The sequence below is a fragment of the Scomber japonicus genome, chromosome 22, assembly GCF_027409825.1.
Source record: "Scomber japonicus isolate fScoJap1 chromosome 22, fScoJap1.pri, whole genome shotgun sequence".
In the NCBI taxonomy this organism is placed as follows: domain Eukaryota; kingdom Metazoa; phylum Chordata; class Actinopteri; order Scombriformes; family Scombridae; genus Scomber; species Scomber japonicus.
The window spans coordinates 5,579,808-5,598,345 of record NC_070599.1 but is presented as its reverse complement, the minus strand read 5'-3'; the positions used below and the strand labels follow the sequence as shown (position 1 = coordinate 5,598,345).

Below are 18,538 nucleotides of genomic sequence, written 5' to 3'. Positions count from 1 at the left end.
TTTAAAGTTTAAAAATCCAGACATTTTTTTCTTTGTGTGCCATTATTGTTAACTCCAGCTTTCTCCAGACAAACTGCTCATTTAAATCTGTTACAGTAATAGCTTGTATTTCCATTTGTTTCTAAATTTGTTCCAATGTTCCTGTCTTTATGTAATCACACCACCACATTAACATGGAGTAGCTCACCAGACAATTATTATTTCACAGATAGAATGAATAGACACCTAACCCATTAAAGGTGGGACCAACAAGTTAATCCATTACTAAAACCTTTATTCAAATGCATATGTTTCAATCACTCCTGATTCAGTCTTCAATTTGTGTTAGTTCTCTACCAGCCTAAAGAAACAGCTTCCCTCAGTGCTTTGTCACTCAGATCACATCATGTGTCAGGAAAAAAGTCCTGGCATTGTAAAAAGCCTTCAAAAGCACTTAAGTGGTGAAAAAAAGCTGTGAAATAGGTTTTCCATCCGTGCTCCAGTTTCTCAGTGGGGATTTTTTCCAAAGTATAAGTAGACTGAAACAGTTCTCGCCCTCAGGATTAACCATCCTGTGGGCATGTGTCACTTAGTGTGATCTCGCCGCTCAATGCAGTTAATCAATCTCCAATTTGCCACTTGTTTGGTTGCCTCAGTGACAAAGTGTGACGCCTCCCCATATGATCTATTAAGCAACCTCATTTCTTCTCTTGAGTCAATGACGCAATAGTGCTGATGTCACTGAATGCTTTGCTGTGGTTGACCGAGCTGCAGAGTAGGGGAATCCCACAGAGGAATTACGTAAAGTAAGAAAACAGATTCATCAGCACCAAGTAGAGACCAAAACATGCCCTGCGACGAACTCCCGAAAGCTAATTTCTTATTTTTTCCCACTTGTCCCCTTATGGGGAAGGTTCACTGCAAATCAATACAAAGTTGAAATTTAAGAGATCACCTTTGTCCTATAATGAAGCATTTCTATGCTGATGGGAGTCTTATCCAAGATGACAGTGCCCCCATGTATAGGACACTGGGAGTCACTGAATAGTCAAAGTGTAAGGGGATATTCTTACTAAGGATAAAATTTGATGATTTGGAAACTGCATAGGGCAACTATAAATGGCTAACGAAAACTACTGAAAATATTGAGTATTCATTAAACCCTCAAGTCCTTGCATGAGTTGTTTTCACCAAAATATATTTATGTTTCAGATTTTTTTGTACTCCATAATAAAACCATAAGCATGAGCACAGTCGGTAATCAGAGCTGTGGCTTTCTGAAGCCACAGAAAATAAACCATGTGAAAGCCCAATATGATAGATCCACGTTATTATAGGATACACATTTCTTTTCAAAAGCTTCTGTGTATAATCAGTTTTAGTTGTTTAGTGTATATCAGTTTCTTTTGGATTTCTTGTGTATATGTTTCGTCAACCTATTTTCTTTTCCTCATTGCTCCTACTTTAATCTTAGGATCTATTGGGTTCTTGTGTCCAAACTCCAGATTTTGTATGGTTCTTTTAATGTAAAAGTGGTCTCCTGAACCCCTGAAGCTTTTCTCTCACTCATGCCTCCATTTATTTCCCTCCATCCCTGGTTTTCTGCATGTAGCCATGGAAACACCTTCAGTATGTTTTCCTCCATGCTGGAGCCCAGGTCCTCTGCAGCGGTGGCCACCTGGAATCCTGGCACTCTCAGCTCCTGTGTGCCCTCCTGTACGTCCTTGTAGGTCCATGGTCTCCAGTGGATTTCAATCCTTGTGACTGGAGTTTGGAAGCAAATGCTTTCTCTTTGAGTACTTTTTAAATTCTCCCATAGACTATGTGCTTCTCCATCACCTCACAGGCATAATCATTGTCACAGAAAATCTACTGGTTATTTATGTTAACTTTCTTCTTCCAAGCCAACTTTAGGACACTTTATGTAACATCAAGCTGCAGGGAGTTTATAATGATACACTTTGGAGTAGCATCGGGTCCTGGCTTCTGTGTCAGAGCGTTGAATTTGCCGGGACATACCGTCGGGTAAGGGGAGCTCCGTAGTCAGCGAATTTTCCACAAACTTAATCATTGCCCTTGGAGTCCTCAGGCACACCGTAAATCCGAATGTTTTTTTCTTGTGGATCTGCTTTCCAGATCGGTCACTTTTTCACGGAGCCAGCGTTGTTCTTTTAGCAGACACAGCAGGCCCTCTTTGGTTACATCGCTGCTAGTTTCCACATTTGAAATGCACTCCTCCACCTTGGTGATAGCCTGGCCTTGAGCTTGTGGAGTGTCGCCCTGACCTCAGATAGCTTCTAGTTAAGTTTCTGTTTAATGTTCTCAACTCTTCCTTCAATTCTTTCCATAAATCCCCCTTTAACTCAGAAATAGCCGTGAGTATATATTTTTTAAAGCCGTCGAGGTCTTTAAAGAAAGACGACATTTCACAGAGCAGCAGCGTTACCAGATGTACAATAATTATTGTATTTGTAGGAACATTTTGCCTTCTATACGATATATGATCAAAACAATCAAAAGTAAAGCCAAGAGTCCCATAATGTGCAATAATTTGATCATTTTGTGACACTTACTATTAGTAGTTGTAATCAGTTTAGGCTATCTTATTCAATTAATTTCCCGACATGATCAGAATAGTATAGGTCTGTGTTTATGCATTTCTTTTCATATGACGTCTTTCCAGCCAATCAGACTACCTCTCCCATTAATCATATCACTACTTTAGCATTTTTTTAAGCAATATGGATAGATTTGTAAATAGCAAATGGACTGTACTTTTGTAGTCTTTTTGACCACTCAGTGCTTTTACACTACATGTCTCATTCAGCCATTCACACACATTCATACACTTAAGGCAGGGGCTACCACCAGGGGGGGCCAACCTGCTCATCAGATGGGAACTAACATTCACACCCACATACACACACTGTTGGCGCAGCCATCGGGGGCAATTTGGTGTCAATTATCTCAATACATTTTTTTCTGAAAATTATACAGTACCAGTCAAATGTTTGAACACACTTTCCCATTCACATGAATGGAAAAGTGTGTCCAAACTTTTAACTGGTACTGTACATTTATCCTATTTTTACGTTTGGTTATTACTAGCATACAATAAGTTTCCTTATAATATTTTAAGCCTCTGGTATGATACGTTATTATTTCCCATATGCCAACACTGTGAAGCAGCTCATATCCGGAACTCTCATTTCAGGAACTTCTTCTCTGCTAGCTAGCAAGGCACCATTTCCCTCCTTGAGGAGCTTTATTTGACCTTCTTCTGACCTCTCTAATTTCCACCACTCATACTCTGCCCTCAAAGTTTTCAGGTTAAAGGGGATGTTTTTAAGACCAATTGAGACAGAGTAACTATGCGTCAATCCCAAGCATGGTTTCACCACAAGCAAATCATTTCTAAAGCTAGTCTGATTCAACAAAAATCGTCTCATAATGAGCCAACTCTTGCCATGCACGCACTCTGTAGCTTGACACAGCACAGTGACACATTTATTTGCAACGATGTGTTTCCCCTTTAGGCTAGAAAACATTCGGTTTGGCAAAATACAATAGACCTATATTTGTTCCAAATTTTGTGTTTCTTTTCTACAGCCACCAACATGGAAGGCAATGACTTGCAGTGGGCAAGAAATGCTTTGAGAAGATGGTGGGTTCAAAGAAGAAAGAACCACCCATAATACCTTACAATACATAAGAATGAGTTTAGACTTCATGTGTACTGTATTGGAAACATAAAATTGACTTCAAGGTGGCACTGTAAAAATCAAGTTTAAGTCTTTGCAATTATCTTGAAAACAGCTTGGCTTTGAATCCAAATTCTCTCAAGTCATTTGCATCTTTGCTCTCCTGGTCTGGGCCACTTACCACCAAACTTAGTTAGGATCATCTACAGACTTCTCTGATCTTAAGTTGTTAAATATATTTCGATACATCAATCCATTTCAATTTCAATATTAGCTGATGAATTTTCATCAAAATTCTGAAGTACAGCAGATGTCTTATATCCTGCCAATGCATCGTCTAATATGTCTGCTCTTTATGACATTCTGTGGATCATTCCCACGTTTTGTAGACCACAAATGCAAAAAATGTATATTAACCTATTATAAATTTAGAAGTTTTTCACTCTTATTTCTCAAAATATGCAAAATCAATTAATATCTCTATTTCCACAAAGTCTTCAATCAAATTGACAGACACTTTTTAGATACTAGACACCATGTTTCAATTGGTGTTCAGATGTGTCAAACAGTTTGTCCACAGTAATATTTAGTGTCTTACTATAATGTGTATTGTTTGAACAAGTTTCACCAAACTCTTTGACAATCTGCGAAAAGCAGGCTGCTAAAAAAAACTGTATCTCCCACATTTAAATGACAAAAATGATCCTGTTTGGACCATGTCATTTTGTTCCTTCAAAATCTGACAAGGCAAAGGAGCTGCGTTAAGGGTGACCAAGTCCTCTTTGTAAACACTGTCAATTTCATCTCACCTACTCTTCAAGCTGTTCAAGCTCCCTTTTTTCTAGAACTGTGCATTGTGCTTGGACCCCGTCAATCACTGCTTACGGCTATATTTATCTTTTAAAGTGCTTGGGAGAAGGGGGGGTTGTCTGATTCAAAATGAGAAAGAGAGGAAATGAATTCCAAATGGGACCCAGACTGCAATGGATTACACAATCCGGCTGGTTTGTATACAAATGTCCATGACATACATACACTGTATGCACACTAAATGCTAAAAAGAAAGCAAACAAACATGACGCATGGTGTGAAATTTCAGTGTGTGCATGATGCAACACACCTCTGTGTGCGTGTTAAATGGTTAACTTGCTGAGCAAGGGAGGGTCTGCTTGAGGGAAGACAAGGGAGTAGAGGAGGAAGGGGTGGGTGTGGGGTGAAGGGGATGGCATCGCTCTCCAACATCAACACAGATGGAAATAATTTGTGTCTCAACAAGAGGACTGGTCCACATTTTCCTCAAGCGAACGGAGACTTGCACGGCCCATACACAGGATGCAACCGATGATGTGACTGGAATACTGACTCAAATGCAACTGTTTTTTAGAAAATGAGAGCATTAGTATTGAAGTAATCAGCAAGAAAAGCCAAACATTTACATCCTGTTTCAGCTGTAAATTCATTTGAAAATGTGCTGCTTCTCTCCAGTTTACATTACTGTAAATATTTGGGGTTTTTAACGTGTGGCAAGAGAAAACAAGCAAATTGAAGATGCCACTTTGGCTTACTGAACTTGTGACCAAACAATTAATCCATACCTAAATTACGGTTGCAGCATTGTTGGGATATTGTTGGGATGTTTGTTGATAAGGCACAATGTGATAAATGACAAAGACCTAGATCAGTCTTATTTCACCATAGTTCAAAGCCACTTTAAGGCTGGGGTATGCTTGAAAAGGACTATTTTGTACAAAGTCTCATATGACCAGGTTGTGTTTTGAGCTGTTTTGAATGGTTACACTGAAAGACGGGGCAAAATAATTAATAGAAATAGAGAAAAATGACGGAATTAATTGTAATAAAATATTAAAAAATTAAAAGATTGCACACTTTCTCCTCAAAGTTGTCATGGTGAGGCATTTGATTACACACGAAAAGTGACTGAAGTAGGTGTCTAAAAAATGATATATAAAAGCTTAAAAGAGTAGTCTAAATCTGGATATTTGGACTGTTAGCTTCAGAGATTTACTCAAATTATTTCTGTCATGTACAGTGCAAGACATCCATTACAGCTGCATGGCCTTTATCTGGTGAATTTAAAGTTAATTTCAGCATGAAGCATTAAGTATGAAAACTGCAGAAAAAACTGTTCAATGACGCAGCTCCACTCTACATCTGGAAGTCGATTTTGTTTGCTTCAGTGCAGCTTAATGGAAAGGCACATAATTTACATTTTATTTTTCAGGATTTTTGCTCAAAACTACTTGACAGCTGGATGGAAACAGTTCATGTGGCTGAGGCAGTAAGCTTGTTGACGACAGGAATGTATTTCATGCCAAAGATAAAAGAGCAATATTAGTGTAGCATTAATCTTGGATATGAAAAGAGACAGAAAAGAGAAAGAGGGAGATTCTTGTAGTCCTACAAAACTTCAGAGGGATTTTGTCACACTCAGCGATCATTATGATCTAATTAGAGACAGACCTTGGTTTGTGTGTGCTTAAATATATGTGTATGTGTTCGAGTGTGGCACGTAACACATTGTAAAACAGTATAGGGATCCTCTTCCTTAGATCACTAAAGAGATTTATGAGCTGAGGGGTGTGGAGAGTATCAAACTGACATGAAAAGACCCTGCTTCTCTCTGTGTGTATACAGTAACGTGTGTCTGAGCAAACCCACCAGTATACTGATTTAAACTCCTGCACACATATGAGAGCCTTTGTGCATGAGAACACAAGGAGGAATGCCTTTCTCCATTTACTGATGTTTGTAGGGTCACCAAGTTTTATTGAAAATCCATCAGTTATATATTATCATATACCATATTGGCAATGATACAAGATAGTGTATTATCCCTTGAAAGTACATGAGCAATTCAACGTATTACAGCTCAATTGATTGGTTTATTGATTGACAGACAATCCACAATAATTTGGTAATCGATAAAGTCCCAGATTAAGCACAAATGTCAAAGACTTGGTGTTTCCAGCTTCTTAAACATGACAACGTACTGCTTTTCTCTTTTATATTATTATAAATTAAATGTACATTGTGTTTTGAGCTGTTGGCTAATCAAAACAAGCAATCTTAAGATGTGTAACTGGGTTTTGGGAAAATGTGATGGAGATTTTTCATTACTTTGTCACATTTTATCCACTAAAGCACCCAGAGATAAATATGTTACAGAATAGTTTGAGATAGTGTTGTATTCTGGGTCACTGGTAGCCTTAATGTTGCATTTCTTCCTTCCAGTCTACAGCATGGATATACAGAGCTGGATAAGGCACCACACCTTGCTGCTAATTTGTCCCTGTGGCCACTTGCAGTACTAGAAGAAAGTTGGTATTTGCTAAAGTTTTGCGTCCCCAGTTTTCTGCTGGCTAACATGTATGGAGCGTGTCTTCTGACTTCTTTATTGCACAAGATCAGTCCCTTTAAAGAGCTTTATGAGAGAGTGTGTGGGTACATGACTAAAAAACAGAGAGAAGGCCACAGCTGTTATTCAGTTGAAAGCTTTGGAAATCACATTTAAAAGCCAATAAATATGATTTATCTGCTTTCCTTGTTTTATTCAATGTGGTTTGTCTCTTGAAAAAGTCTTTCCATCTCCAAAAAAGGACACAAGCAGTGTTAAGGACAATATTACAATCATGGTCATTTCGAATTTGGGCCACTACAGTATTTTTAGCACTATGATTTGCTGTTGTCAAGGCATGCATTTGCTTGTCTGATGTCTGCCTTGTATTATTCAATTTAGTTTTGCAGTGACTTCTTAATTAACCTCTTTAAATACACTCACATACACACAGAAAAGGGGAAGCCCACAGGGCAGTTCAAAGCAGACCAGTTTGGTTGTCTATTTGATTAGTGAACATCCTGCTGGGTCTCCTGATCCCTAATGATATTAGTTTGTGTGTGTGTTTGTGTGTATGAGAGTCAATAACAAGTCTGGCCTTGGGAAACAAAGTTCTGCTCTCAGCTACATAGTCAAATACACATCAGTTCTTTGTGTCTTTTTCACTTTGCTAATGCCCCAGCTAACAAGTGTGACACATGTGACTATCACACCCTGCTACACTGTGTGAGCAGGCTAGTATGTCTTTAGCTCAGCTGACTGTCCAGCTGGCTGTCCTGAGGCAACACCATCACTAAAGTTGTATTTATGTAAACGCTGAACAACAGGATTTCTGTAGCTGCCTTACAAAGAGTCAATGCATTCATCAGCAAAAGTCCCATTCTTTATTGCTAACTAATAAAATGACAATGCATTTTCTAAACCACAGGAATAAGACAATTAAAACATCACATTAGCAATGCATGCTAAACATTGAGGTCTGTCCTGCTAGCAAATGAGCAACAAATCAAAGTGTGTCTCTGAGAGTTTGGCTAACATCTGCCATCTCACCAATTTGAATGTGGTGGTAAAACCGCAACTACTTTCATCACTGCTCCTTTGTCAATAAATATATTATGTCTATGTTTTTTTAACATTGCTAATACGTTAGCTACCTTTAGTTTTTTTTATACTTCTACAGACTGAAAATGTTGCATTGGCAGCTGCAGTGCTAATACCGAATTAGCTAACATTGCTAATACACTGTTAGCTATCTTTATTACACTTCTCCAAACTGAAAATGTTGAATTAGCAGCTACAGCGCTAATTAAAAAAATAGCTAACATTGTCAATACAGTATTAGAAAAGTTTGCATTGGCAGCTACAGTGCTAATGCAGAATTAATTAACATTGCTAATACACTGTTAGCTACTTTTTTTACACTTCTACAAACTGAAAAGTTTGCATTGGCAGCTACAGTGCTAATACAGGATTTGCTAATGTTGCTAATACAACATTAGCTCATTTAATTTCTTGCTACTGTATGCAGCATACATTTAAGAGCATGTAAAGGAAGACAGACCTTCGTGACAAACAATTTCCCTTCAAGTAAACGCATCATGGAGGTCCCTATTTGATTACTTCCTCTTTCGTGTTTACTACACACAAGAACACTTTGTAAATGGCAACGTCCATTCAATCCATGTTATTTGAGTGATTTAGTGCAACAACACTGTCACTTCACTATCAACAATTACACTGTAAATCCTCAAGACTACTCTAAACTAATCATCCCTTATAATAGTGAGTAATCAAAATGGCTGCCACAGGCTTTGGGTTCGACAGAGCATTGATGTAGCTTCTAAAGCCGCAGGCTTGCAGTGTTGCAGAGTGTTGGTTTGGCTCGCCACTGAGCCTTGACGGGTCACAGACAGACCGTGGCCAAGGCCGTCTCTTCCTCCTGAACACTCCTCCGTTCTTCCACCACTTCTCTCTCCTCTGTTTATTGCACTTACTCACCCTCAGTGACTCACGACTGATGCTTTATAAAATATTCTATTGCACAAATGAACTGAGCATCATGCATTAAAACATGACTAAACAGTGGTCGAGTGTTTCATCTGCACTAAATCTCCTTTCCTCTTTGTTTCTTTAACTCCCTTCACTGTTTACTCCTCTCTCTTTTGCAGTCTCCTCCCTTCTCTCTTCGTCTTGACCCATCCATCTATCTTTTTGTCCTTTTTTCCCCCGCAGGCTGAAATTTATACAAACGAAGAGCGGTGAGGAAGCAGAACAGATTTTCTTTTTCTCTCTGTCTGGACAGCTTATCCAGAGGTCAGTGTGGAAATGTGATGAATGGTAATTTCAGAGTGGAGAGACAGCAACAGAGAGAGACGGAGAGCTGGAAGAAAATAAAAGACAGTAGCTGGGTTTCCATCCAAGTGTATTTATGTGAATTGTACTTTACTGCTGTTATTCTGGACACCCTGCACATATGTTACTTGTGGAACCTTTTTTTTTTCTTTTAAATATATAAGGCTATATTTCTACTTTGCATGTTTTACTGTTGTAATAATTGGCTCCATTATGTTTGAATTTCTCCTCTTTATCATAGTGTTCCTAGTTCCCCAAGAAAAGCTACATCCCAGCTAATGGAGTTTTCACTGTTCTCATTTTTCATTCTTGTTTCATTATTGTGGGTTTGGAGTTTCACAACGTGGCCGTGGGTGTGTTTGGCCATCATTCCCTGCTGTTTATGATAACATAAACCAATTTTCACTCCTAAAAACCAAGGACGCGATGACATCACCTAGAAAAGAGCAACAGGGAGAGAAATCTGGGACTTTTTCCCCCCTGAGACACTGTTGGCTTCAAGTTTTAACATCACGCTCAACAGAGAAAAGACACTCACAAACTGGACTGGCAGACCGGGACTGTGGTCCCCATTTTTAAAAAGAGGGACCAGAGGGTGTGCTCAAAATATCAGGGGATCACACTACTCAGCCTCCCAGGAAAAGCTTATGCCATGGGACTGCAAACGAGGCTCCGCTTAACTGTTGAACCTCTGCATCAAAAGGAACCAGCTGTTTCCTCCATAATGTTTTTTAAATGTTAAATGACTAATTAGACGTGACTATGAAAGAACTTTGCCTGAATAAAAAAGGGTTTTATGCAGAGAATATAGGTAGGAATATAAGTTCAAAAATCTTAATAGATAATCGTCGTCAACTTTCGGTATTTGACAGCTTGACAGTGACACAGACACATTTCAGTATGTTGCTAATGAAGATGAAAATACAGAAAATGGACTTTTGATATGACATGATTGTGTCATCAAACCCAAGAGCTAAAATGTACTTCAGTTCCCAGGTGTCAAAAGAACAAAAACTAATTTAGCAAGTAACAAAAAAATCAAATCAAATAAATGTAAAAAATCCACTGTATCAAAGAAAAAACTGCTGACAGGGCTGGTCACGAGTTTTTTTTTTTTTTTTTTGAGGAGCTGGTGTAATTGCAGCATGGAAAAATGTCTATGAGGACGTGCAAGGACAGAGAAGGGAGACTGAAAGGAGAGACACTGAGACATCACTCCTCCTCTCTCGTTTTCTAGATTTTTCCGGGAAAACTTTGGCTGTGATTTCCAGACACACGCTGGGGTCACCAGAGGAGGCTGAGGCTGTGGACTGGTTCTAATTACAAACTGCACTGTAAGGCATTTTGCCTTCAGTGAGAGAGAGAGAGTGAGAGTGAATGAGAGAGAGAGGGAGAGATAGAGAGACAGAGAGAGAGAGAGGGAGAGAGAGAGAGACAGAGAGAGAGAGAGAGAGAGAGAGGGGGGATGTAGAACAAGGTGTTGTGGCTTATTGTTATGGTGCGAAGGCTTTGCGAGGCATCACAGCCACCTGCTTTCCATCAGAGGCATCTGCTCCGACACTAATGACACACACACACACGCGCGCACACACACTCCGTTATTCCTCATGCTGGTTCCTTTTACACACGTAAGCTTCTCATATTCCTCGCACACACACACACACACACACACACACACACAAAGTTGTTTTATAATAGAGACATTACAATCCTCACTGACTGTCACAGTGTGAGACAGGAACACATATTGAAGCCATGACCAGCCTTCCTACTGCTTTACAAGTGACTGTAAAAACACTCTCTCACATGGCCTCCATGTCCCACTGTATGATTACATCTGACATTCATGTGACTAGAAAGCACTGAGGTGTGTTTTAATTTGACATTAGAGGATGTCTACTACATTCTAGAACTGGGTATCAAACTGTTTTATTTGGTGTTGATTGAAGGGATCAAAAAAATGGTCATGTATTAAAAGTCGCCATCTAATGGTTGCTTAGATTTGGACCCTTATTGAAATTATAAATGATGATCTCATAGATACTTATATGGCTGCTTGTGTCATGGGACTGGTCCTGATACTGTTCTTATATAGCTGACATCAGCCAACAGGTATTACATCATCATTGAGATACTGCTGATTTCACTGAGTTAGGGTTAGGGTTAGGGTAAGTTAATTTAGGGTTAGTTAATTTTGATGTGTTAAGCTGAGATTTCATTTCATATTTCACAAACCTCCATGAGTTACAATGGATCCGTAGTATCAGACAGGCAAGGCTGTACCTGTACAGAGTTTTTTATTTTATTGAATATTTTATTTTTTGTCACTTTTTAAGAATACTGTTCTTTCAATTTTGAATTCCCCCCTAGGTTGATCAATAAAGTTACCCCACCTACATAACTACCTACCTAACCTACCCCTAGGGGCCCCTGGGCACTGAGGCTCATGTCCCCCACACAACTTTTATTTTACTCTGATTGGATAATGCTGCTGTCAGCTGGAAACATGTAACTCCATACTTTGTTTTAGACATACTAGGTTTCTGACAGTGACCATAATTACCAACATTAAGAGAATGGGTCAAGAAAAAAAAAGTGCACACATCTTTTCTCCTATCATTGAGGGCCCCTTTCTGCTCAAGGGCCCCTGGGTATGGTAGATCCAGCCATGGAGACTGGTACTCAGTACCAGCAGCTGTATCATTTGTGTTTTGAGAGAAAGTCAAACTGATGAATCCACAGTTTAGACATTTAACATTTGAGAACGTTGGCTTCTTTTGTTCATTTTAAAAAAGTATTAATGTCAGAATAAAACTCTAGTATTATATCAGCATTATTATCAAAGCAATAACAAAAGCCAGCCCTGGTTCAGTCACTTCTGTCTTTCCTGATTTCCTGAAAATGCACATTTGTCAAGAAGATTTTGTCAAACTACTACATCCAAGATCAATACTGACCAGTACTGATCCAAAAATACAGGATGTCTGAGAAGTTTTTATCAGATTTTAACTGTACCAAGAGAATGTGTTGTGAAATAAAATCTAATCCAGAGCCATGTGACCTGCAAGTGACTTGCCAGCATTGTCAGTGTTGCCGTGGTGATAAGTAAACTTTGCATTGTTCACCTGAGAATTGTCAAAATTTTTGGCACCACAGCAGCTCAGATCAGCCACAATTTGCAAGAAACAGATGAAATGCAGAGTTGGAAACAAAGTGACAGCGGTTGGAAACAGTCATATGTTCACATACTGGCCCCAAATATGAAAGTGAAAAAAACCTGTTGGCTGTAGCTCCTTAGCTTTTGAGGGATGTGTTGCTGTAAGGTTAAAGGTTATAGGATCAGGAAGTCTTACCAGCCAGGGGTGAGGGATTTCAGGGAGGGGCATCTGAGGTGGAGCTGGCAGACCGCTGTGGATCTCTGACTTGAATGAAGGCTCTGGGGAGGAAAAATGGGTGAGAATTATGATTATTATTATCATCTTTTTTTACTAGACAGCATAAAATAGGAACTAGGAGCTTCTAATCATTTATTTATTTTGGCTTCTTAACATTAAAAATGTAACTGCTCTTTTCACAATCATAAAATGTACTTTGCCTCATTCATATAAACTGGTTCTTAATTAAAATCCACAATCACAATCTGTTCTATGCAAGTCAGTAGCTGCCAATACTAGAATTAAGTAATGTAATCAAAATGAAAGTTAATTTTCCATTTCAGTGTGCATGACGCACTGCTTTAAAACACTTAAAATATTGTTTTAATTTTCATATTCAGAAACACAAATTAGCGTGAAGATAAAATAAAAACTATAATTTTGCATACTGGCAGACAAAGTGCAACCTAAACTAGAAAATTCAATTACAAACTGGCCATTTGCATTCAAATCCAGTCATCATTTTATTTCATTTCTAATGGAATGATGTTTGAATTTGATTCAGTTATTTCATTTTAATATTGGCAGCTCTGAACTTCCACATTTCAAACAAATCAAGGCTTATTCCAAACAAAGGTTGTGGAAAAGACAAACAAAAGTACCTAATGCTGCGTTTACTGGTGGTTTGTTGTGGGTTTTATTCTTTTACCAACATGAATTAAATGGAATACTATCATGCAAACATTACTACTATATGTATATATTTAGTAGTAGTAGTTGATGGTCTCAAGCATAGCGTACAGTCAGGAACATTCAGTCTTACTTTTGGTAAAAATTGGTGCAAATGTCATTTTTTAAAGAATTGTTCATGTTGCTGACCCTTATTTGTTACTGACCCATATGTCCACAGCCTTAGCTCTGTTTAATTAAAAGGTATTTAACATATATATGTGGATCATCATGCAGGGACTTATAGCATGTGCAATAGATAGCAGCTTGTTGTACAGATTACATGTACTCATTTACACTACAATGTGTCAGAATAATTGATACAAATGAACATTGAGCAGAATTTTTGTGATTAGAAAAACTGGTTTCATTTTGTATAAACATAGCTGTAATATGATATTCTTCAATGATAATAGTATTAAAGGAGGATTTATTGCCAATACAGTAAGTGTGAAGTGTACAGTGCATGAGTGACATCACACTTTTGCCTGCATGAATGACATCACGCAGTATCGTGTGATGTCATTCATTGTGTGATGTCATTATAACATGAAATCCATTTTAGAATGCCTCTGATCTCAAAGGTCAGAACAACACATTTGGACTCAACACTCGAGCTGAGAAGGTACCGTCGTCAGTGGAAAGAAACAACCAACTACTTAAAAACATTCAGTTTGTTACCCTGAGAAGAATTTTAACACCACCACCATAGAAATGGCACAAAGAGATCTCAAAAGCAAAAAGGTAAGACATTGAGATCAAATACAGGCTCAGAGCAATATGACTGTAAAAATAGGTTACAAAAATGAATTCTTTAAATGTAGAAAAAAACACTGATATGTGCAGATTGCATGGCGCTTTTTAAAAACACTAATCAGCAAATGTAAAGCCAACATCCAAGTTAGCCCTTTTTCTTCACATTCTATCTGAAGCTAAACAAATACTGTAATCTCTAGTGGTATCTAGCCATAGAAATACTTCATTTCGTTTTAATTTTTCAGGTTTTACAAATATTTTTCTCCGAGATCTCCTCCATCACCCCAAAACATATAGGAATAGAATTGAAAGCTTTTGTGCTTATTGGGAACATTGGAAAATGTTATATACAGTAACTTTTGGACACACTTTCTAATTTAAAGGAATAGCAAGATGTATACTGTTACTGTTACTGTTACTGTTACTCGCAACATCTCTTGCAATGCAATGCATGTGTACATCATAACACATAGTGAATGAACTACTTTCTAGTGAGGAAAGAGTCCTCATAAAAACTGATGACAGCATACGTTGTGGATTATTTTAAGTGACAGGGTTTTTGTTTGTGATATGAAATAGTGCTTTTTCAATATTGAGAGAACCAGAAATGAAATTCAGTTCATCTTTATTGTATTGGGGTGGTGGATCTCAGAAATGTGTATCTTTGAAATGCGTAGTGCCAACCTGACTAATCATTCTCATTGTTTTTCATCAGGACTTCAGGAGGGAGATGGAGGATCAGTCCCGTATGATCCAGAGGTTAAAGAAGGAGATGGACTACCTCCGGGAAAACCAGCAAAAGCTGGAAAAAAAGAATTCTGATGCTGAGTGTATCATCAAGAGGATGAGCGGCCAGCAGAAGAAGATGTGTCAAACTGTCGAAGAAAAAGACAGTATAATCCACGAGCTGAAGGACAGGCTTGAAAAGTCTGAACTTCGTGTTAGAGAGCTCACAAACAGGTTAGAGGGACAGAGAGCGGACGATGAACGAAGCATGTGGGCCACTAAAGTTGAGGCTTTGGAGAAACAAGAGACAATTTTAAGAGAGGAGCTAATCAAGACAGAACAGGATTTTAAAGAGAAGCTCCCCCAGATGGAGCAAACCTTGACAGAGAGCTACGAAAAGAAGCTCTCAGAAGAAAAGACGTCTTATGAACAAGAGCTCCTAAAGAAAGAAGTGAGCTATAAACAAAAGCTTCACTTCAAAAAACAACAAAAAGAGCGTCCTCTGTGTGAAAGGACTTTGCAAAGGCAACACATGAGGTCAACGGTGAAGTACTTCACCCAAGAGTTAAATAGAAAAGAGGAAATCATCGGCCGGGCTGCCACTGCTTATAGAGCTTGGCAGGAGAAGACTCGCGAGTTAGAGAATCAACTGGTCTGGTGGAGGCAGAAAGATGAGGAGTCCACACGACAAATACGGGAGCTCATCATTAAATGCATAGATTTGCAGAAATTTGTTTTAAAAAAGGAGAAGAAGAAGAGGAGAAGCTCCTAGAGGTGTCGGCATAACAGCAATGACCCCATATATACTCCCCTTCTAAGCCCCCTCCATCCTCTGAGCTAACTCTACTTTACTCTTCATTTCCCTCCTCTATCTATCTATCTATCTATCTATCTATCTATCTATCTATCTATCTATCTATCTATCTATCTATCTATCTATCTGTGTGTGTGTGTGTATGTGTTTGTATATCTATCTATCTCTGTGTGTGCGCATATGTATGTCTGTCTGTCTGTCTGTCTGTCTGTCTGTCTGCGTGTGTGAATGTATGCCTGCCTTTGTGTGTGTGTGTATGTCTGCTTCTGTGTGTGTGTGTATATATACATGTCTGCGTGTATGTGTGTGAGTGTGCGTATGTGTGTGTGCATGCAAGCATGTATCTAAAAAAACAAAACAAAAAAACCTATAAAATAACAAAAATAAAGGCAGTCAGTTATTTCATTCTCATCATGGTGAGGGTTGATAAAATGAGTCATATTAGACCTGAAGGATATCAAGAAATCTGGTTATTCTCTATGGTTGTGTGCTTTTACATTATTACTTTAAGGTTTCCATCATTAATTCGACTTTTCAAAAGTTTTACTTCAATATTAGCCAATGGCTCTGTCTTACCAAACCTTTTGTAAAGTGTTCATTGAAAATTTAAAGCTTCGGCTTATGGGCATGATTTGTGACATCACAAATAATTTGGAAGCCACTCACGTTCCAAGTGACAGTGTGTGAAGTCGTAACTTGAAACCTCAAGTGCACACTGAGTTTAGACTTTTTAAGGTTGAGCAATAAAACTCAAATGAAATATTTTAACAAGATAACTAATCTTTTTTTGTTAAAATAAACCACATCAGACACAAACTATTATTCAAAGTAGATTATTTTATATACATCATAAAACATCTTAAGAGGAGATCTTTAAATTATCGTTAAAAAACTAAAATATACTGACAGTGGTAAAGGGTTAGGGTGAGGGTGGGGGTTTGGCTTACCAATGATATAAAGTCATCATTTGCATGTGCTTAACATTTTCAAGTGTGGAGTTCTATTCAAATTAGCCTAACCTCAAAAGGTCAGTATAGATGACAAGTGATTACAGTTAGATCTATAATAACAGTAAGACTTGATCCAAACTACATCACCCTCTCTACATGTGACATTACTGTCTCACCTTTATCTGAGAGGACTCTGTGGAGGATGTTGGAGAGGTGCATCTTCTTCTCTCGAACCCCAGCACTCAGGTATTCCCTGTCCAGCAGGTCCAGGAACAGACGAAGCTCACACACCAGCTCCTCCATCGCTGCAGAACAGACAACAATTAGGGATTTACAGATGTAGTATATGACATGTATATTATAGCAAGAGCAACTCATAACACCATCAAATGGATTGTAAATAACCAACCGACAACCAACTGACCAACCAATTGACCGACCAACCCACCAACTGATTAACCAATCAACAACCGACTGACCAACCAACCAACCGACCTACCAACCAACCCACCAATTGACCAACCAACCCACCAACTAATCAACCAATCCAACAACCAACTGACCAACTGACCAACCTACCAGCACTTAATCAAACACTCTAAATTGCTTCATTTGAAGTTAAAACCAGAAGCGTAAGAGCATTTAAGTCATCATTTCGTAAATTACAAGTAAGTCGCAAGTCATGGCAATGAAGTCAAAGTCTTGACTTACAAGTGTCATGTTAAATCAGAGTCCTAAACTTTGCGTTTTGAGTCCTAAAGCCAAGTGTAGACTACAGGACTTTTGCCCTGATTTGAATTTCCAGATAAAACCCTGACTAATTTTCCACTCGCTTTATAATCTTAAAAAAATATGGAGTCAGTCAGCTTGAAGAGTCCTGTAGTGTGAGAGGCTCAATGACAGGATTGTTTTCTGTCCCTGTCCAATCTGGAAGTTGTCTGTGACCACAGGACAATCATGAGATGTGAGCTGCTCTCCTTGGACAGGATGTGTAGACTTCACTTAAGCAAATCAGACAATTCAGATCTCAGCAGTAAACTCAACAGTGTTATTATATCAATAGAAATTATGATGATGCAAAGCTACAACAATTAGACCAAAGTCGTAATAAACTATACTGCATGTTTTAGCTGAGGCAGTGTCTTTTTTGCACTGTAATCCATCATTAAGCAGACGCTGAATAAAAGCAAAACACAGTTACATAAGAGATAACTGGGTAGCCAGGTAGAGAGGATGGAAAACAGAGCTTTCTGTCAGTCAGTGATAGCCGCTCTGTAAGGACAGACCTGGCAACCCACCTGACGGATGTCTAAGAGAAGAGTTATTGCCGTAGGTGGAAAATACACCACCTCCACCTCCACCTCCACACTAAGGATGGGAAATATAGCCATAAAATCATATCACTAGATTTCAGGGTATTTCTTTCAAGAGCAATTGCAACAAAATGAGTGTTATAGTTTTATTTATGTCAACATAAACATAATTTGTTGTATTGCCCCTTTTTGGTTCTTACAGTCTTTTTGCACTTCTTACATATTACTGTGCTACTGAAGTCGCTCCCCTTTTTGGAACTCCTCCACCGTGGAGTCAATAGCGTCATTCAAACAGTATGACTTCAAGTTACTGCCATTATCATGATATGATGTTTTTTTTTAATCATATTCAAAATTATACCGGTATTATCGTGAAAAGTACGATATGGCACATACGATACGATAGGAGGGAAACCAAATATAGCATATAGTGTGGAGCTGCGGTTCATGTGTGTGTTCAGTATTCACATCCTCATCTGTGAGAGCTTG

General features: G+C 38.5%; 1 protein-coding gene across 1 annotated transcript in view; it reads right to left on the bottom strand.

The window, feature by feature from the left end:
* afap1 (actin filament associated protein 1) overlaps nucleotides 1–18,538 on the bottom strand; it is a 65,713-nt gene that overhangs the window by 33,287 nt on the left and 13,888 nt on the right. The window contains exons 2-3 of the mRNA XM_053343300.1: nucleotides 16,913–17,041; nucleotides 12,741–12,823 (exon numbers count right to left, since the gene is read on the bottom strand). Of these exons, the coding sequence (XP_053199275.1) occupies nucleotides 12,741–12,823; nucleotides 16,913–17,041 (212 nt within the window). The remainder of the gene's footprint in view (nucleotides 1–12,740; nucleotides 12,824–16,912; nucleotides 17,042–18,538) is intronic.